General features: G+C 37.0%; 2 protein-coding genes across 2 annotated transcripts; both read left to right on the forward strand.

Annotated features, from left to right (window-relative positions):
* Positions 1–9,643: 9,643 nt before the first annotated feature.
* LOC115526258 (olfactory receptor 51H1-like) lies at positions 9,644–10,594 on the forward strand. The gene has a single exon (XM_030333716.1). The coding sequence runs from the start codon at positions 9,644–9,646 to the stop codon at positions 10,592–10,594; it is 951 nt and encodes a 316-aa protein (XP_030189576.1).
* Positions 10,595–18,165: 7,571 nt separating this feature from the next.
* Positions 18,166–19,167, forward strand: LOC115524584 (olfactory receptor 51T1). The gene has a single exon (XM_030330990.1). The coding sequence runs from the start codon at positions 18,184–18,186 to the stop codon at positions 19,165–19,167; it is 984 nt and encodes a 327-aa protein (XP_030186850.1). The 5' UTR covers positions 18,166–18,183.
* Positions 19,168–22,978: the final 3,811 nt, after the last annotated feature.

A 22,978-nucleotide genomic window follows, 5' to 3' on the forward strand; every position in this document is an offset into this window, starting at 1 on the left:
AAACCTCAAATCAGGAATGATTGAGGAGATATCACCATCAACCCTGCAGATATAAAAAGGATTACAGTGGAATATTTTTTCAATTTTTTTTTAAATTCTAGGTAGTTAACATATAGTGTAATATTGTTTTCAGGAGTAGAATTTAGTGATTCATCACTTACATATAACATCCAACGACAAGTACTGTCCTTAGTACCCATCACTGATTTAGCCCATCCCTCCACTGACTTCCCCTCCAGCAACCCTCAGTTGGTCTCTATAGTTAAGAGTCTCTTATGGTTTGCCTCTCTCTCTGTTTTTTATCTTATTTTTCTACCCTTCTTCTAGGTTCATCGTTTTGTGTCTTACATTCCACAGATGAGTGAAATCATGTCTCCATTCATGTCAATGCAAATGACAGGATTTCATTCTTTTTTGTGGCTGAGTAATGATCCATTGTATATATGTATTCCACCTCTTCTTTATAGATTCCTCAGTCGATGGAGATTTGGGCTCTTTCCATAATTTGGGTGTTGCTGATAATGCTGATATAATCATTGGGGTGCATGTAACTTTTTGAATCAGTGTTTTTTTTTTTTAATTTAAATAAAAGTCAGTTAACATACAGTGTAGTCTTGGCTTCAGGAGTAGAACCCAGCAACTTGTCTCTTACATGTAACACCCAGTGTTCATCCCAAAAGTGCCTTCCTTAATGCCCATCACTCATTTAACCCATCCCCCACACACCTCCCTCCGTCAACCCTTAGTTTGTTCTCTGTTGTAAAGAGTCTTATGTCTATTGTGCATATCTATCTATATCTATATCTATATCTATATCTATATCTATCTATATCATCTATATCTATATCATCTATATCTATATCATCTATATCTATATCTGTATCTATCTATATATATCATCTATATAAATATCATCAACATCATCAATATCATCTATATCTGTATTATCTATATCTATATAATCTATATATGCATATATAGATATGTACCACATCTTCTTTATTCATTTATCAGTCAATAAACATTTGGGCTCTTTCCATCATTTGGCTATTATTGATAGTGCTGCTGTAAACATTGGGGTACATATACCCCTTTGAATCTGTATTTTGTGTCCTTTGGGTAAATACATAGTAGTGCAATTGCTGGATCATAGGGTAGTTCTATTTTTAACTTTTTGAGTAACCTCCATACTGTTTTCTAGAGTGGCTACACCAGTTTTTTTCCCACCAACAGTGTGCAAATGTTCTCCTTTCTCCGCATTCTTACCAACACTTGTTGCTTCTTGTATTGTTAATTTTAGTCATTGTGACAGGGGTGATGTGGTACCTTATTGTGATTTTGATTTGTATTTCCTGGATGATGAGTGATGTTGAGCATCTTTTCATGTGTCCATTAGCCATCTGTATGTCTTCTTTGGTAAAAAGTCTATTCATGACTTCTGCCCATTTCTTAACTAGATTATTTGGGTTTTTTGGGTGTTGAGTTTGACAGGTTCTTTATAGATATTGAATACTAACCCATTATCAGATGTGTCACTTGCAAATACCTTCTCCCATTCCGTGGACTGCCTTTCAGTTTTTTGATTGTTTCCTTCACTGTGCAGAAGCTTTTTGTCTTGATGAGGTCCCAATAGTTCATTTTTCTTTGGTTTCCCTACCTCTGGTGGTGTGTCTAGTAAGAAGTTACTGTGGCCGCGTCAAAGAGATTGCTGCCTGTGGTCTCCTCTAGGATTTTGATAGTTTCCTGTTTCACATTTAGGTCTTTCACCCATTGGATTAATAATTGAATATAATGAATAATTTTATGCAAACAAATTAGACAAATGTGAGGGGAAAGGAAAATTACTAGAATGTAAAAAATTCCCCAAGCTGTTTAAATAAAAGATTTTTAAAAATCTAAATAGATATATCAAGTAAAAGACTTGAGTTAATTACTAAAATATTTCTCACAAAGAAAACTCCAGGTCTAGATGACTTTACTGTGAATTCTAGCATACATTTAAGGAAAAAAATAATACCATTTCAAAACAGACTCTCTCAGAAAATAGAGAAGGGAATATTTCCTAACTCCTTTTTGAAACTTGGATTATTTGATACAAAATCTAGGTACGTGTATCTCAAGAAAACTACAAAAATAACCCTTTATGAATAGAAATGTGAAAATTTTAAACAAAATATTAGTAAACACATATAGCAAGCAAAAAAATTATATCATAAACAAATGAAGTTTACCCCAATAATCTGAGGTTGGTTTAACATTAAAAGTATTAATGTATAATACTATATAAATAGATTAAAGAAAAACAAAAAAAGATGATTGTATCAGTAAATGAAGAAAAATCATTTTGACATCTAATACCCATTTATACTAAGAAACAAAACAAAACAAAAAAGTCTCAACAAATCATGGTCACATGAAAAGACTTTAGCATCATTAATCACTAGGAAAGTCAAAATAATTCTGTGATGAGGAACCACTACACATTCCATAAAATCTGACAGTGCCATGCATTGACAAGAATGTGCAGGAATTGAAATCCTTTTACATTATTGATGCAAGTATAAAATGGTTCAGCCACAAACAGTTGGACATTTTCTTCTAAATTAGAGAAATGCCTATCGTACCATCCTGTATTCCTTTTCATGATATCAGCCCAAACATGTCCATACAAAGAGTATATGCTAATGTTTGTAGCAGCATTTTCATAATAGTCAAAAGCTGTGAACAACCCAGATGTATTTCAACTACCAAAGGAATTAAATAAATATGTTTTACCATATGATAACATACTACCCAGCAAGGAAAAGGAACAAGTCATGAATACATTTGGCAACACGGATAAAACTCAAAACACTGTTAAATAGGAGAAGACAATTTATTTTGTGATTCCATTTATATGAAATTTCCAGTAAAGGCAAATTATAAACATAGAAAGCATATCTGTGGTTTGCTGGAGCTGGAGAGAGGCCCAGGACTAACTTCAAACCACCATCAAGGAATCCTTTTATGTAATGGAAGTTTTAAAGTTTTGAAAAAAATGGAAGTTGTTTTGGGGTAATTGTTTCACAATTGTATAAATTTAATATAACTTCAAATTGTACACTTGAATCAATTCTATGATTTATAAATTATGCCACAACAAAGTAAGGTAAATAAATAAAAATAGCAAATTAAAAGAAATCATTAGCAGGCTATTACTATATTCCATGAGAGGTAATGTTAATTTTGCTAGAATGGTAGAAGCAAAAGTGAAGGGAATTTGAACTATGCGAAATGTATTTTGGTTTGGACTTAAAAGGCCTTGGTAAAGGATAAAATATAAGGAAGAGGGTAAGAAAAGATCTGGAATTTTGATTTGGGCAACTGGCTGGATTGTGCTCTGGTTAGTGTGATTTGTTGAAATTATAAGCAGGTAGGAAAAAAAGTTTTGTTTTTGTTTTATAGTACTCATCATGCTAATTTTGAGTTTCCTATTTGATATCCACATGGAATTATCAAGCAGGAATTGGTCTTTAGATCAAGGCAGAATACAGGCCTGAAGATATGTTTTTTGGGGTAATCAATATATAGAGATATTAGATCAATAGGATTTGATAATATCACTCAGTGGGAGTGGATTTAAAGTATAGAACAAAGACCAAGTAAGAGACACAGTGATATTTGATGTAGGAGGAAGATAAAAGGATATCAAAAAGTGGAAATTAAAACAGGAAGAAAACATGGTGTCACAAAAAAATTAAAAATGAAAGTAACTCAACATGGAGGCAATTTTCCACTGCATTGAATCCTGCTGAAAAGGAGAGTAAGGTGACAGGCCAATGGTAACACCTGCAAAGAGAGTTTCAGTGGTGTGTTAAAGAATTGAGGAGAGAATGGGAAATACAGAGAAACAGAGACTACAGGCCACAACAATGAAAGGGGTTTACTGTGAAGCAGAGGAAGGAATGCGATAGTAACTAGAAGGCATGTGGAAACATGAATGAGCTTTTCTTTTCTTCCTTCCTTCCTCCTTTCTTTCTTTCTTTCTTTTTTTCTTTTCTTTTCTTTTCTTTTCTTTTCTTTTCTTTTCTTTCTATATTTTATTTTATTTTTTTTTTCAACGTTTATTTTATTTTTGGGACAGAGAGAGACAGAGCATGAACGGGGGAGGGGCAGAGAGAGAGGGAGAGAGACAGAGCATGAACAGGGGAGGGGCAGAGCGAGATCGTGACCTGGCTGAAGTCGGACGCTTAACCGACTGCGCCACCCAGGCGCCCCTCTTTCTATCTTTTAGAGAGAATTGTAAAGATTAGGCACTAAAGTATATTTGCATTTTTGTATAGCAAGTGAGGTACCATTCACGTGGGACTGAGATGAATTCTATATTTGGATGGTTGCCATCACAAGTTTGCATTAGGGAAAAGTAGGTCCTCTGAGATCAAGACAAAGGAGAGCAAAATGCCCCGAAGATGAAGTCTGTATAACTGTTGGCCCTGGGGACATCTCCAGGAAGCTTTGGCTCTAGAGGATTACTTCACAGGGAATTCTAGACTGGTGCTGCTCGTTTTAAATCTCTGGCTATACTGCTATGGTGGCCAGCATAGCATCTCTTAGACTAGGCTTTGGGTGAGTTGGGGAATAAACTGAGGCCCATATAGTGCTTTCTCTGAGGATACTTTCACAGAATGGAGGGGACTGTGGTTATGGAGAATTCATAGAGAAATCGTTAGAAGTCATGACTGAATGGATGTGGTGAAGGAGGTAGGATCCGTTAATCCCAGTATACTGTTTGATCTGGACTTTGAATTTGATGGCAGAAGTTTTCCTTGTGGAGAAAAGCTTATCATTTCCTATAGGACTAAATAGAACTTCATGGGGCACCTGGGTGGCTCAGTTAATTAAGCGCCTGACTCGGTTTCAGCTCAGGTCATGATTTCATGGTGAATTCTAGCCCCAGGTCAGGCTCAGTTCTGCCCTGAGTGTACAGAGTCTGCTTGGGATTCTCTCTCTCTCCCTCTCTCTCTGTCCCTCCCCTGCTTGTGGGCTCTATGTCTCTTTCTCTCTCTCTCTCAAAATTAAAAAAAAAAAAAAAGCTTAAAAACTAAAGGACTAAATGGAATTTCAAAGCCTAGTGTTTAGAGCACCTGGATTTAAGTTTTAGTTTTGGGATTCGAGTCACATTAATTAACGTCTCTGACTCTTGTTTTACTCATGCATACTGGCAACAGTACTTTTCCCATAAGGTTTTTTTGACCATTAAAAGAGGTAGTGTATGTAAAGAGTTAAAAACAGAGCCTAGAGCATAAATAAGCGTTCAATAAATATTAGAATTTTTTTATTATTAAAGAACTAAAATAATTTTAAATGTCTGCTCATTATACTTTGCATTGTCTCAGTTTTGGCAAGAATATTTTTTTCAGCAAGAATTATTTTTCCATTTCCTTTACATTTTTCATTAAAATAGAAATAACTATTCTAACTAGTCCATGGCTCCTACCAAGGACACATCAAGGGGTCATAACTATGCTTCAGCCTGCAGCTCAGACACTTTAATAAAGAGTATATTATGATCATTTCTGTCCTTCAGAGAATAGCTCTTCTACCTGGCTGCCTGGGTGGAAAAGAGCATTGAATTATAGTTCCATAGTGGATAGAAAAGACTCTTGTTGCCTACCTTCTCCTCCAGCTCCATCCCCAAATATGCTTCATAAGCCACAGAAGCTCCAGTCCTTTTGTTGTGTGGAAAGTTTAGGTTTGATCCTGTCCATGGTGTGTAACTAATATTGATAGAGAGAGTTAAGCTGTGTCCAGCTGGGGATACAAACTGAAATATTGACCCATCTGTAAAGCATGTCTTTGTTCAACCCTGGGCACACATTCCTCCCCTATTTCTGATCTTGTTTCTCATGTGTTCTTTGATAAGGAAAGAAGTTGCTCCTTTTGGTCCTCTGATTACAATGGCATGCCTAGCACTTAGTAGGCATTTGACAAATATGAAGTCATTAATCATAAATTAATTAAACATGAAAAGCTTTTCCTGAATTCTTTAGATCTTAAGGAATCAAGAATCTAGTTTGTAATCCTCATCTTGAATTCTGGAAGGACTGTGCTGGCCTTTGGGATTGAGCACCTCAGATGGTCAGTGTGGTGTTGCTTTTGGGGTTCTAGTCCCTCAGAATCACTTGTCCTTATTCTTCTCTTCTCTTACTGATTTTAACTACCCATGACTCCTACTAGTACATAATTCTTTCATATCTGATTTATCTAGGATCTACTTCCAATAAATTCTTTACAGTAAGCATTCATAATTAGGTGCAGAATCACTGAGCACAGATCCATAGGGTTCCCCATTGTGAGCACTGCAACAGCAATCACCTGCAAGCCACTGATTTTCAGTGTTGGGCTAAATTGGCTGAGGGATGGAGAGGTTTAGGTAATATAGAATTTGATAGGGGCGCCTGGGTGGCGCAGTCGGTTAAGCGTCCGACTTCAGCCAGGTCACGATCTCGCGGTCCGTGAGTTCGAGCCCCGCGTCAGGCTCTGGGCTGATGGCTCGGAGCCTGGAGCCTGTTTCCGATTCTGTGTCTCCCTCTCTCTCTGCCCCTCCCCCGTTCATGCTCTGTCTCTCTCTGTCCCAAAAATAAATAAAACGTTGAAAAAAAAAATTAAAAAAAAAAAAAAAGAATTTGATAAAAAAATATGAATGATATATGGGTAGGTAGATACATTTATCAGCACATAAATAGATTTCATGACTTCTAAATACTTTGAGAGATAATTTTCACAGTTAACTAAACATTAAAAAATTTATAGATAATAGATAAATATTGATTAGAGCTGCAATTTAATGAGTGTTTTTTCTTTGCCTGTTCTCATCCAAATGCCCTATCAATATTACCAGTGAATACTTTTAACTATCCCATGGTAGGTACTATTATTTTCATTTTCATTTTAAAGAGGTAAGGAATGCGTGCTCGCTTCGGCAGCACATATACTAAAGAGGTAAGGAATGAAGCACAGAGATTAAGTAACTTGTCCAAGGTCAAACCCAGGTTATCTATCTCCAGGGTTTTTTAGTTTTAAAACTATTTTCTTAGTTAAATTTCCAGAAAAGAGACAAAGAGAAAAATATATAATGAGACACAAGTTATGCAGTATATAGGTAAAAGACCCACAAAACCAAGTGGATCTAAGAGTTCTCAAGATGTCAGCCAGAATGTTGGGATCCTTTAAATCTGTATTCTGCTGGACCAATTTTCCAAATTCCAATAGAAATTTCTACAATGATGGAAATTTTCTGTGTCCATATGACACAGTTCAATGGCCACTAACCTTATGTAGTTATTGAACACTTGAAACATGGCTAGTACAACTAAGGTACTGATACTTAATTTAATTCAATGAATTTAAATGTAAATAGGCACAGATGTCTAGTGACTACAATATTAGATGGTGTAGAACTAAACTATTGACTTACAGGAAACTTGGAGTAACTCTATTCTATCTCTATTCATGCCCAAGCAACCAGAGCTCTTTGCCCCTTGCGCTTTGTCTAGTAACTTTTCTCCTTTTTGTGACCCCAGGTTCCTATTCCATTTTCTCTAATGTGAGTCTTGAGATGGGCTTCAATAATGTATGAATTCACTTAGTTTTTATACACAACTTTGTGCGCGTGTGTGTGTGTGTGTGTGTGTGTGTGTGTGTGTGAACATTCTTATTTGGGAGACTCTTTATGAGATTCTCATAGGGTTATAACTCAAAAAACATTAAGAGCCACTATAGTACTACTCTTTCTTTTAATTCTAAACTCTTATTAGTTGTGGCTACACTGGCCCAAAAAGTGATTAGTTCAGCTGCACATTTGGATATGTTTTCCTGAAGATAATAGCAAATAATTGAAATAGAAGAGAGCTGTGTGGCACCAAAATTTTCATATTGATCTTTGTCAATGCAAGTGCTAGGCATTAATGTCTAGAATAGCCCATAGATCCATGTAGGCTTTACTCAGAGTGGGAAATATAGTTACTGGTAACTCAAGGTGGAGTTTATAGAACAGCCACATAGAAATATGGGCAGAGAAGGAGAAGTCTTTATGGAGGCCCAGGGAAACTTAAGTCCAGTTGAATTTTTAACACCGGGAACAGTGACTTCACCAATCTGACCAATGTTTGAACTTTGTCTTTTGGGACTTCTCCATGTGTGGAATTAATTTCATTTCATTCATTTCATTTCTAGAAATTTTTTTAAATGTTTATTGATTTTTGAGAGAAAGAGAGAGAGAGAGAGAGAGAGAGAGAGAGTGGGGGAGGGGCAGAGAGAGAGGGAGACACAGAATCTGAAGCAGGCTCCAGGCTCTGAGCTGTCAGCACAGAGCCCGATGTGGGGCTCGAACTCACAAACCATGAAATTATGACCTGAGCTGAAGCCGGACACTTAACCAACTGAGCCACCCAGGCGCCCCTCATTCATTTCATTTTTTACCAAAGAAAAAAGTCCTGAGTAAATGAGACTGAATGGGAAGAGTTGAAAAGTTTCTGAAAAGGAGCTAAAGCAACTCTTCTTTGGCTTCTCTGAATATTAGTTTTCTACTTATTCCATAACACATTACCACAATGTAGTGGCTTATAATATAGGGAAAATTCTGTTCCATTGCCTTTCCAGCTTCTAGAGGCTACCCACATTTCTTGGCTCTTGGTCCCCTTCCTTCATCTTCACCAGTTGAGCTGAGTCTTTCTCATGCTGCTATCTCTCTGGTTCTCTGCAGCTGGGAAAATTTCTTGTTTTAAGGACTCATATGATTAGATGTGGCCTACTTTGGTAATCCAGGATAATCTCCACATCTTGAGATCCTTAACGTTAATAACATCTGTGAAGTCTCTTTTGCCATGCAAGCTAACATATTCACACATTTCAAGAATTAGGATGTGCACATCCTGGGAGATGCCTATTCTGTCTACCATAGTGGGTCTTTCTAAAGTTCTTTGGCAGCCAGAGTAACTTCTCCTTCCATCATCTGCTGCAAGCTCAGTCCTTTTAGTACCCACAGACTCCCAGGAATGCAGAAGGGCAGAGCTTTAAAGAGCACTTTAAAGGTACTTAAAGAGTACCTTTCATTCTCTGTCCCATATCATGCATGTAGAAAAATTAGGTCCCAAAGAGCATTATGTGTAAATTACAACAATTTAAGATCACAATTAAGATACACACACATATACACACATCTGCATGTCCGTGTTTATGAACAGCCATTAGGTCACATTTGTGCTTGCTAACATTACCTGTTTGGTTCATTACCCACGTGAATGTACAATATAAAATTCTTCCTTAGCAAAGAAGCAAGTCAGCTAACTCCTTGATGTTTCCAGATGAATTATATTCCTATTGGGTGCAGGTGTTGGTTGAAGTTTTTCTTTTCCTTTCTCCTAAGTATTTTAGCATATGATGATCACTAATAGGAATTATTGCCTCATGGAGTAGGACCATCAATTTCTGTATCAGACTGTGATACAGAATACTAATGTGATACTAATACATGAGTGTATTAGAATAATATTTAAGTCACTCCCTCTTATGGCTACCATCTCAATACTTATTGCTACTGATTCTAATTGAAGCTGTTTGACTTAATGAGTTCTTCTGTTTTTGTGCAGACCTTCGTTCCACTATGTCACTGTTCAACCAAACTATTCATAACCATCAGACCTTTACCCTGATTGGGATTCCAGGAATGCCAGAGAAAGACTTCTGGATGGCCTTGCCCCTCTGCCTTCTTTACAGTACCACATTCCTAGGTAATTTCATTATCCTTGTTGTCATAAAGGTTGAACGAAGTCTCCATGAACCCATGTATTATTTTCTGGCTATGCTAGCTGCCACTGACCTTAGCCTTTCATTATCTTCCATGCCCACCATGATAAGTGTTCACTTGTTTGACTGGCGCTCAGTAACCCTCGATGTCTGCATCACTCAGATGTTCTTTATCCACAACTTTGGAGGAGTGGAATCAGGTGTTCTGGTCGCCATGGCATTTGATCGCTTTGTGGCTATTCGCTTCCCTTTGCGGTATGCTACCATTCTCACTCATGGAGTCATCATCAAAATTGGAGCAGCAGTCCTGCTACGAAGTGTGAGTGTAGTGCTCCCTGTGCCTTTCCTCATCAAAAGGCTACCTTTCTGCCGCTCCAATGTCCTTTCCCACGCATACTGCCTCCATCAGGATGCCATGAGGCTTGCCTGTGCTGACACCCGTGTCAATAGCATCTATGGTCTGCTGGCTGTGATCTTCACCATTGTACTAGATGCCTTGATCCTTTTGATTTCTTACTTTCTAATCCTCCAGGAAGTACTGGGCATTGCTTCCAGAGAAGAGAGACTTAAGGCTCTTAATACCTGCTTCTCTCATATCTGTGCAGTACTGCTCTTCTATGTACCTCTCATTGGCATGACTCTGATTCACCGCTTTGGGAAGCATTTGTCACCAATAATACACACACTTATGGCCAATATCTACCTGCTGCTCCCTCCTCTGCTCAATCCTGTTGTGTACAGTGTTAGGACCAAGCAGATCCGGCAGCGGATTGTCCGAGCATTCTGTGGGAACAAGATTGGCCATTAATGGCATCTATGAGTTCTGTGCAAATGCAGTCAAGTCAGGGAAGGGTATCCAATGCGGTACTGTCCAATAAAATTTCCTGCAGTGATGGAAATCTCTGTTATTTAATGCATAACCACTAGCCACACATAGCTATTGAGCATTTGAAACTTTGATAGTACAACCAAGGAACTGAATTTGTTACTTTTATTTAATTTTAATTAATTGAAATATAAATGCAAATGGTCACATGTAGCTAGTAGCTACTGTATTGAACAGTACAAATATAATGAGTTATCATATGCCCTTGCATAATGGTTTTGATGAAAGCAATAATTTATCTTAAGTAACCTGATAAAAATATGCATTTTCCTTTCTTAAAATGGTATATAACAGCTTACCAACATTCTGAAAAGTTTTATTTCTTTAAGTAATCTCTATACCCCATGTGGGGCTTGAACTCACAACCCTGAGATCAAGAGTCACATGCTCTTCTGACTGAGCCAGCCAATCACTCCATAGCTTATGAACATTTATATAAAATAAATGTATAAATAAATAATACTAAATAAATTTACTATCGGTTTTAATAAACTTTTGCCAAATGGATAGAATCATGTAACAACCACTGACACCAAAATACAGAAAATTCACATCACTCTCCAAAATTCCCTCATGCCACCTCTTTGTCGTCAACCCCTCTATCCATACCCACTCACTCCTGGCAAGAACTGATTTATTCTCCATGCTTATAATTCTCCTTTCTCCAGGGTATCTTGGACCCTGCAGTATGTAGTCTCCCATGTCTGGCTTCTTAGCATAATGCATTTGAGATTCATTCATGTTGTAGTATGTATTTGTTGTTTCTTCCTTTTTATTGCTGAACACTATTCCATTATATGTCATTAACAATCTTTTAAAGAAAAATTCCCAGATTATTTTTGCTCCATTATAATCACTTTGGTATCCAACACTTAACATAGCACATTTCTGTTCTTTTGCTTTTTGTGTTTATTTATATGTTCTTTGAGTATTTTTTACAAATATAAGGTGTGTATGTGCAACAGATTGAAGCAAGAGAGAAAAATATTAAAATGAAAGTAACAAATGAGGAGTATGAGAGAATGGTGCCCTCAATGAACTGGAAGAATAGGAAACTGTACATATACTTTAAATTTTAATTTCATTTCCACTTCATTTTTGTCCAGAAAGCTTTTCTGACATGGCTGTAATTATGTTAAGAATTTCTCATACTGTACCATAACTTACTAATAGTATATCTTCCCTGCTATTCTGTACACTTCATAAGAACAGGGACCCTTTTAACTTCATTTAAGTCTATCCCAAGTACTTAATGTAGTTCAGAACATATATGATAGACGCTCAACATGTATTTTTTTAAAATTAACAAGTGAATGAAAACTGAACTTTATCAAGATTGATTCCATGCTTCCAAACCTCTTTGTCCCATTTAGTATTAGTAAGTCTCATTTGAAATTTCTAGAGCCATTCATTTTTGCTGACGGGAACCAGTGGAAAGGGATGGTGTTTACATATAAATATGAACATTACCTACCAAGTAACTTTATGGAGTTTCTTAATCTCTCTACATACTCATTGGGATCAATATCTTTCTTCAGTGTTCCCAATAAAGTTACAAGAATATGGACAGGAAAATGTTTCAAGGAGGATAAAAAGTAAATGATTATTAGATATGGTCAGAAGTATTAATTCACTGCCTACTATGCAGAGGTAGGATGAATAGATTGAGGACTGTGTTTTCAACCATATTTTCTGAAGATATAGTGGAAACAGTTGACTATAGAAGGCAGTATAGTATATAGGTTAATATTTGGAGTAAGACAGACATGGACTTAAATGCCAGCTCTGTAACTTGCTAGCTTTAAGATGGGTAAAGTTATTCAAAACCTCTCTGAGATTCAATTTCTTCATCTGTGAAACAACGGAAAATAATACTAAACACATAAGCTTGATGATGAATAAATACAATAATGTGTTTAAAGGGTTTAGTACGATTCTTGGCATGTATCATGAGTTCATCAAGTGCTAGTTTCATTATACTAAGAAGGGTAGGTGGGCTGCAGATGTGACTCAGTGAATAGGATGGCTTCTTAGGAGGGGCTCATGGGTAAGAGGAGGGACATGGGAATTGCCAGGGGGACAATGAGACCTATTAGGAAGAGTACATTTTGGACTAGAGAACAGAAGAAAGAATTTTTGCACGCTCTTAATCGTACTCTGACTCTCAGGGAGCCTCCCTGGCTGAAACTCTGTTGCCTAAGGCAGGGTGAGGAGGAATGATTGTAATTATTGGAACCAGGCAGTCAGTTTTAGAAGATATCCATTACTGTCAGCCCCCAGGGCCAGGACTTAACTTACAACCCCTGATGAATGGAGATTGCATGGGCCTGGGAGCAGAGTTTGAAGCTGTCAGGAAGAGGTGTCTGAGCTGTTGTAGAGGAACATATTCTTATGGGTCCCATAATTCTTGCTCCATCCAGTACACTCACTAATAAAGACAGCTCTCTGTTGCCTAATGACTCTACTGATTTTCCTATAAAGCCCCTACTCTTGGGAGCTTGTTTAGTCCTTGCTATGTGGTGGAACCGGAGAGAGGTTGGTGGTGTTTCCTGCTGATGTGAACAGGTAAGGAGAGTGCATAAATGAATAAGGGATGGGAGACAAATGGATTAAAGCATGAGGAATGCTAGGAGACAGAGGGAAGAGAGAAGTGCAATAAATGATAGGAACTACAAGTAAGCTGGAGTGAAGAAATGGAGGGGTGTACTGGAGCCTGGATAAAACTGAGATAGGGAGACAGAGGACAAGAGAAAAGAGGATAAACAGAAAAGGAGATAGGACTCAGAACTCTGCCTGTGGTCAAGACCATTAAGCTTACTAATTGAAGCTTTCTATTGTTCCAGATCCTACTTTACTAGCTACCATTGGGAGAAGAAAAACAGGAATACCCAAATTTTAAGGAACTCACATTCCGGTTAAAGGAGATGACATCTGCATATATAATTCTAATATCAGCCATGCCTCCTTACTGTATTAAGAATCAAATGAGGAGCACCCAGGTGTCTCAGTCAGTTGGGTGTCCAACTCTTGATTTTGGCTCAGGTCATGATCTACTGTTTGTGCTTTTGAGCCCCACATCAGGTTCTGCGCTGACAGTGCAGAGCCTGCTTGGGATTCTGTCTCTCTCCCTCTCTCAGTCCCTCTCAACCTCCTCTCTCTCTCTCAATATAAGTAAACTTAAAAAAAAATTAAAAGGAATAAAATGAAAGCTCCAAGCATGAAGTGGTGCAGAGATTTAGCAGCAGAGGGGAAGTTTCTGGTTAACAAAGCCTGGAGCTGTCAGGGAAGGTTCCACATTGTGGACAGAATAGATTTCAGTGTTGAAAAATGACCAGAAGGTTTGGGATTGGTAAATGACATGGACTGGTTTTACCATTACTGATGCCATGGATACATGGATTGGTTTTTACCATTACTGATGCAGGGATGTTGACCTTTGGGTCACTAAGTTACTGAATTGGGTGGATCTTATCCAAGTCAGTGAATCTAGGCTTTTGTATATGAATTGGTAGACACTGCTTTCTTTCTGGCCATTAGATGGGAAACTGAAAATAGAGAACTCTAACCTATTCTGGGTAGAGGGAAGTGCAGAGAAAACCTTGATTAATCAAGGCACTGAACTTTAATTCTATAACTAGTTCCAGAGTGTGTGAACTCACTGGATCTAGGGAGGAAGCCTTTACTCCCTGTCCACATATCTACATTCCACAGGAAACAAGTTCTCCAGCAGCAAAATGAGCCATAGTCTCCTCTCCTCCTACCCTCCTTTCCTCACATCATCCGGTGTCATCTTTTTGTCCTTTATTAGATACAATTCAAAGAATAGAAAATAACTGGTATCTGATTTATGGTAATCTTATCTCTCAGTTACTCTTCAATTCAAAAACTCCTCTCTACATACACCAGCACACAGAGATACACACAATATCAGTATATAAATATTTACACATATTCCTAAACATACATGGATGTCACAAGTATACTTCTTTAAATAAACCATGAGGACATTGTTCTCTCTTTTACTGATTTCTCATCTCTAACACTCCTCTAAATTATTTATATGTATATACAACAGAGTATAAACAATTCTTATATTTTAAAAGAAGAAAATCATACTGCCCAACTGTTCAACTTCTCTCATGAGCTTAGCTTCTAGAAATGGTTTATGGTTTAATGAAAAATGATAGAATTTAGAGTTAGTAAATCTGTTTTGAATTTTGAATCAGTACATATTTTACCTTTGATACACTATTTTATCTTGCCAGTTTGATTTCCTTTCTTTAAAATAGGAGAAAAACATCTATATCCATTTTCCTGGGCTTATATAAAATTATATACAAGATGGATAATAAATGTTGACATATACAAAGGATCATAATTCTCCTTTTCTCTTAACCTAGTCTCCTTCTTCCAGTCAGTGAGAGGATATTTTCCCTGGTGTCTAGGGAAATGATTTCCCTCTGGCTCATCCTTCCATCAAAACTTCCAGGCTCAATTTATATTTCTCTTATCTAGTGTTTATCCATATCTCTATCATCTGTAATTTTTTTATCTACCCATTAATACATCTAATTAAATTAAATTATTTGAATCTTTACCACGTACCAATCACCAAGCTTTTCTCTAGAGAAAATAAAAAGATGAATACATATGTTTTATATTCCCAGAGAGCCAGCATTCTAGAGGAAGAAATAAATGTGATTAAGAAATAGACTTTTAGTGCTATAAAAACCACATGTAAAGTACTATTGAAGAAGAGTCAACAGATTGAGTGATTTGGTGTTGCAGAGAGTTTCTTGGATGGTTATCATGGAAGAAAGTCACTCTTTTTTTTTAATGTTTAACAGTGGCGTTTTAGGTAAATGATTGAAAGCATTTAACATTAAATTCAATTTACTTCACATTGTTGTTTGCAAATACATTATTAGCAATTCTTAAATATTTCAAATCAACCAACTTAAGTACAGAAGGCCTGCTTGAAAGGAGCCTGGGACTCAAGTCCAGATCCCTAACCTCTCTTGCCATGAGTCACACTATGATACTTCTGACTGGATCAGGAAGGGTCCTGCACCTCTCAACCTTGAAGTTCCCTCATATGAATTCACCAGTGATGACACAGTGATTGTTGGTTAGAGAATCACTTTTAATGTGTGTGTTCATCAGGTTGAGAAGAATAAAACAGAAATATCATAGCCTTCTGCTTTCCTATCTGGCTACTCTCCTCTTGTGTCCCCATGTGGTAATAACTCTTCAATAATATTGTGCCTTGGCTTCTCACACTATTCATTCCTCTGAGTTGAGTGAGTTTTGAATGCAAAAAATATTCTTTATTCATTTCTGTTTCCCTGGCCATCAGCAGTAACTGACATTGAAATAGTCATTTAGAGTCTAAATGGTTGACATGATACAACAAGTTTGTAATCTATATCTCATTTGGCATTAGTTTTCCTAATTCTTAATGTTTTTTTCCAAACATGTATAATATAACAATATTAAATATTATACCAGAAAAAGAAATTCATCTTTTTTTTTTCCTTTGGAGTAACAAGTGATTATTTCTATCAATATCTTCAGTAGACTGGAGGAGGGGGAGAAAATAAGGAACAACCTCTTATATTTATGTTTATGTAACAACTCACAGGGCCTGATACTAGCAAATTTCTTGCATCCACTCAGATACAAGACAGAAAACCTAGATTACTGAAAAATAACAATACTTATGGCTGGCCAGATCCACACAACACCTGAAATGAGTATATTATTCTTTGTTAGCTCTTTGGTTTTTGTTTTGTTTTGTTTTGTTTTGTTTTTGTTTTTTTGGAATTTACCATCTTTCTTTTTTGAGTTCATTCATTTATTTTGAGAGAAAGAATGCAAGTGGGTGAGGATCAGAGAAAGAGGAGAGAAGAAAGAACTCCAAGCAGGCTCCACATGGTTAGTGCAGAGTCCAATGTGGGGCTCGAACTCATGAACTGTGAGCTCCTGACCTGAGTCAAAGTCCAATGCTTAACTGGCTGATCCACCCAGGCGTCCCTGTTAGCTCTTTGTTGATGACTAAATACTCTAGGTACAAATTTTAAAATCAGCAATGATGACACCAGCAATGATGATATCAGTGAACACACCCTAAATAGAATTGCAACAGTCATCTTAAATATGACACCATCTCTGTTTTCTATACAGCTGCCATTCTATGCACTTTCTCACTCAGTGAACTACTTTATATTCCAATTTGTGATGTCACTTCAGTTTTCCATGTCTCAGAGTGATTCCCGTTTAGTTATTAATCTCCACTTCCATCCCATTAATGCTTTTTACAAAGGCATTCATCACATGTTGCTGAGTGCTTCCCATGACTTATTTTTAGTTTATTTATTTTGAGAGAGAGAGAGAGAGAGAGAGAGAGAGAGAGAGAGAGAGAGAGAATGGGGGAGGGGCAGAGAAAGGGAGAGAGATAATCCTAAGCAGGCTACAAACTGTGAGCACACAGCTCAATATGGGGCTCCATCTCATAAACTGTGAGATCATGACCTGAGCCAAAATGAAGAGTTAAATGCTTAACCAACTGAGCCACCCAGGTGTCCTTTCTCATGACTTTTATATGGATGTTTTGTCTACGCGTACCTGCTATATCTAGATTAGGACACCTGAAATCATGTATTCCAGAATACTGTTTGGAATTTTCACAGGATTCATTAGAGCAGTCTACTCACAATGACTTGGTTCGGAGTCACATGCTAACTATCCATGGGAAGGAGTAGAAACAAGTATCCCAAGGTGTAAGATGGAGAAAAGGAGGATAAGACCTACTTATTTCAATACCCTGGAAAAGTATGCAGAGATACAGAATTAGAACATAAGATAAATCCAAGTTCCATATATATATGGAGTGGGAAGGGACAAATTATAGAAACCATCCCACTGTAGGAAAAGGAACAAAGAAACCCAGATACCAAAAGGAGACTTCTAATAGAGTCTACTAGAAGAGGCTGGCTAATAGAGGTACAAGGATACCTTTGGATACAATATCCCAGACCAGCTTCCAGCAAGAAAATCATGGAGTATGCCATCACAGGTGCCCAGTGATGCCAAGGCTCTTGTGTGCTTGTCTACTATTTCTTGAGCAACTATACTGCTTGGGCACTTAATGCAAAGACCCATCAGTTGTCACTATGTTGGTGTGTGTGCTTGTGTATGACATAAGCCTATATGCATTTCCCACTTCCAGCTTTAGGACTAGTCTGAGCAGTAGGGTGGGGATGAGCCTAGAGAGACTGATGGTTATAACTGGGAGAAGACAGAGGAAGAAAACTGGGGCCAGTTTCTGACAAGACAAAGTCAATATACTGTAGAATTATGCAATAGGTGCCATATTTAGATGGAGGATTTTGAATACAGAAAAACAACTGTGTAATTTGGGAACAGTTTATACTAGAGAACTTGAAAAAAGGACCAATAGGACAAACACTACGATTGTTATTTCTCTTTTCAGGGTGTGTTCTCAACCCACCATGGTGATTTTCAATAACACTACATCATCTTCCTCAAACTTCCTACTCACTGCATTTCCTGGTTTGGAACTTGCACATGTCTGGATCTCTATTCCTGTCTGCTGTCTCTATGCCATTGCCCTCTTGGGAAACAGCACGATTCTGTTTGTCATCATTGTTGAGAGGAGTCTTCACAAGCCCATGTACTATTTCCTCGCCATGCTGTCAGCTGTTGATCTATGTCTGACCATCTCAACCCTTCCCACTGTTCTTGGGGTTCTCTGGTTTCATGCCCGGGAGATTAGCTTGAAAGCTTGCCTCATTCAAATGTTCTTTGTACATGGCTTCTCCTTCCTGGAGTCTTCAGTGCTGGTAGCCATGGCCTTTGACCGCTTCATGGCTATCTGTAACCCGCTGAAGTATGCTATTGTCTTCACAGACATGATAATCTTGGTGATTGGACTGGTCATCTGCATACGGCAAGTAATTTTAATCTTTCCCATGATTCTAGCCTTGACGAGAGTATCTTTTCACAGAGGCCAAGAGCTTTCCCACCCATTTTGCTATCATCCAGATATGATTAAATACACATATTCCAACCCCTGGATCAGCAATTTTTTGGGCATGTTTCTTCAGCTCTACCTGACTGGCACTGACTTACTGTTCATTCTTTTCTCCTACGTTCTGATTCTCCGAACCGTCTTGAGTATCGTGGCCCCTAAGAAACAACAAAAAGCTCTCAGCACTTGTGTCTGTCACATCTGTGCTGTCACTGTTTTCTATGTGCCAATGATCAGCCTGTCCTTTACACACCGCCTTTTCAGCTCCACCCCAAAAGTGGTCTGTAGCATTTTGGCCAATGTTTATTTGTTCTTACCACCTGTACTGAACCCTGTCATTTACAGCTTGAAGACCAGGACCATCCGCCAGGCTATGTTCCAACTGCTCCACTTTAAGGGTTCACAGGGCCCCAGTGTGAGGAGTCATAGAGGACCCTGGGGTTGAAGTAGAGAGAAGTTATATTTGAGCAATAAAAGGATCTAGGTCTGTGCCACCAGGCATTTTAGTTACTGAAGCAGTTTCACTTAAATCATAGGAGCAGAAAGAGAATACTTTTCCCCTAAGCTTATCAAAAGTTAAAAAAAAAAAAACTACCATTCAAAACCAAATTAATTGTGTATATGTCCCTCAAACATTTAAAATAATTATATGGAACTCCTGTGCACATTAAAAGCACAATAATATCATTTTATTCTGGTTGAACAATTTAATTATCTGCCTAAAAACGGTAATTCTTAGACCAAAAATTAATATATATAATTTTATGTCTGTGTTCAGCTGCCAAAAAGTCATTTATTTCTGTGGTAAGATTTCCCAGGGGGCATCAGAGATTTTTTTTTTTTCCCTTGAGGTGGTAAGTGAAAGAGTTACGTGTGTGCAAAAACACGCACATTGCAAGTTGTAATTTAAAACTCTAGGAAACTCTTACACACTGATTTCAGTTCCTAAAGTCACTTCTAGGGAGCCCCGTCTCCTTGCAGATGCACTCCCTGAACCTCTATCTTTTCTTGAATCCTTTATCTCCTCAGCAAACGTGAAATTGTCACTGAACTAATTGCTATTTGTTATACCTCCAATGAGTCCAATATCTAAAGTTACATATCACTCTTCATTATTTTTCCCATTGCCTAGATATTCTAATACAGTTCTGATTCTCACTCTGAAGCACCTCTTCTGTGTCTGCTGGGCTTCAGGACAGTACTTTTTTTCTATTTGCCCTTGTTTCATGGGTGGTTAAGTTTTTACCTAGTTGTTGGGCTCCTGGACCTTTTGGTGTACTTGTCATTGTAGAATTGCACAGTGACTTTGATGCTTAGTAGGAAATCTTTAGAATACCTTGCTTAACAATACTTATTTGGTCAAGAGGTAACCTGGGGTGCTTGGGTGGCTCAGTCAGTGAAGCACCAGACTTCAGCTCAGGTCATGAACTCACAGTTGGTGAATTCGAGCCCTGTGTCCAGCTCTGTGCTGACAGCTCAGAGCCTGGAGCCTACTTTGGATTCTGTGTCTCCCTCTCTCTTTGTTCCTCCACTACTTTCACTCTGTCTCTTCTCTCTCAAAAATAAATAAAGATTAACAATAATAATAATAACAATAACAACAACAACAACAATAATAATAGTAATAACAAAAGAGAAGGAACCTCACTATAGAGTTGATGGGATGTTGGGGGAATTCTCCTAAGTTTTTTTTGTTTTTGTTTTTGTTTTTTGGTTTTTTACATACAAAGTTATGAAACTCTCTTCCACTCAGGATAATTCATGTCTGAGTACAGGAGACCAAGCAGAAATTCTGATCTGAGCCACCTGTCTCCTCTCCTTACATCACCTTCCTACTCCTGGCAGACAAGGAATACCGCTTCCAAACTCTTGTGTGTTTGCCTTGGCTTTCTGTTCTGCTCAAACACTGACAATTTTGTGACTGCTTTGCCCAAACCAAGAGACACCAGTCTCTGATCCTGGAATCAACCTGTGGCAGAGTAGACATGCCAGAGCACACCCTACTCTAACTATCCAGACTTTTCCTCATCAGTTCTTACAAATACCAATGGCTCCTTAATTGCTTCCTTACAGACCTTTCTAAAAGTTTTTGTTCTTAGATCCCCAACTCCATTTACAATTCCTGAATTTTATAACATCTGGAAAAACACTTTAAAATTTTTTTCCTAAGTTTGGAGCCAAAACTTATTGGCAGCAAAAGCTAGCATAAACAGGTATGAATGTATTTATGGTCATTATTTATTCTACATTGAGTGAATATCTACACATTTCACCTCAGAAATATAGCTGTGCTTGAATACAGGGTAATGCCTCCAGGGTTGTAGAGATGTTTAGAGTATAAGAAATTCTGAATTTCAAGAGTTTTAGGTAAACAATTGTAGAAATGTGCAAGCATTCTTCCAGTTTTATGATGGCCAATATTTAAGGCAGTCTACTGCATGTCTGTTAATCTTTTATTATTCCAAATGTGCTTTTCATATCTGGCTTAAAATGTAACTCACCTGCTCAATACCAAAAACACTTTTATCAGTGTTTTTTATTCCCCATAGCAGTTGTTAATAGGACATGAATGTGTTTTGTTGTTACTTCAAAGGATGTGTTTAATAATTTGGGGATTGTTCTAATTATATCTTGTATGTATGTAAGTACATATAATTATACACACATATGTGTACTATATACAATTAAAATTTTGTGATTAAAAAGGTAACAAAAATCACCCGCAATCCTACTAATGAGGAATTTTATGATATATAACTATCTTTTTTTAATAAGCCAACATATGTGTACATACAGATACATTTATTAACTAGGATAGTAGTGTATACTCAGATGTATATCCTATTTGCTTGAAATTATTTATCATTTTCTGTTAATCATATATTACATTTTTATATTAGACTTTACTTCCCCTAGGAAGCTCTCTCATTTGATTCTCCACTATAATGGTCAAGTTACCAGTCTTTTATTCTTTTATTTGCTTTCTTATATGTGTGCTTAAACTTATCATACTTTACTCCGTGGATTTAAATTTTTATTTACTGTTCTCCCCACCACCAGACTGTAAACCCCTTGATAGCATAAATGTAAGTTTCATTTAATCCTTATCATCTAATACAGTGCTTAACAAATGCCACTTAGGCCACTTAGTTGTTGATTCTGTGTTGCATAGGTGAATAATACTTAATATTATTTGTGTATCATGGTTTATGTTTAACATTTCAGTAGTTTACAGTATTTTTATCATAGACAATAATCCTTGATATATATTAGAAATAAATATTTGATCACCCCTCTGATTGTGTTCTTCTATTCCTAGAATGTGAATTATTAAATTTATAAGGAGATAAAATAATAGTTGGTCTGCTGTAGTGCATGAGGTTGTAGGCTCTGGAAATGGGTTTAGATTTAAGCTCCTAACACTTTATAGTTCTGTATTTTTGGAAAACTTGTTTAACTTCTCAAAGCTTTAGCTTCTAAATCCACAAAACAGGAGGAATTAATAAAATCTACCTTCCCATGTTCTTACAAAAGTTATTTGTGTTAATACAAGTAAGTATATAACCCAGTGTTTGGTGCCTGGTGAACACTGAATTATACCGTATGTTAACTAACTGGAATTTAAATAAAAACTTGAAAAAAAATATTTGTACTTAATTCCCAGTTTACTTTAGTTTATTTTTGTGTGTAATAAAGGATCACACACAATTATGGTTTTTTAAATAGGTTGTAATTTTTTCTACCACTATTATTTGAATAACCTATTTTCAATAAGGTTCTGATATTCCTTAATTATATATTACTTTCATATCATTTAGAGTATGTCGAAGTGTTTATTCTTTCGTTGTCCTTCCCATTGATTTGTTGAGCAAACTACATGCAATTTTATAGCTGTTTAATAAATGTTGCTATCATATGAAACTTTATTATACTTTCTATTTGTTCTTATCTTATATTTTCCAGTTGACATTTGTAAAACTTTTTTTAGAATTATTTTGCTACACTCTCAGTGAAATGTTCCTGGAAGCTTGATTGGAAATACATTGAGCCTATATTATAATTGAGGAAAACAGATGTTAGCCTATTCACTCTTATGATCCAGATAAACATTATTGACATGTTATGACTTGAGCAGTTTCTGTTTTGTAAAGATCTGAGTTTCTTATTTGAGGGCAAATACTAAAAAAATGGAGGATAATATTCTTCTTGTTTCTTTCATGACAACCTGTTTACTTTTTCTTGTGGCTAAACAGGAC

The sequence above is a fragment of the Lynx canadensis genome, chromosome D1, assembly GCF_007474595.2.
Source record: "Lynx canadensis isolate LIC74 chromosome D1, mLynCan4.pri.v2, whole genome shotgun sequence".
Classification (NCBI taxonomy): domain Eukaryota; kingdom Metazoa; phylum Chordata; class Mammalia; order Carnivora; family Felidae; genus Lynx; species Lynx canadensis.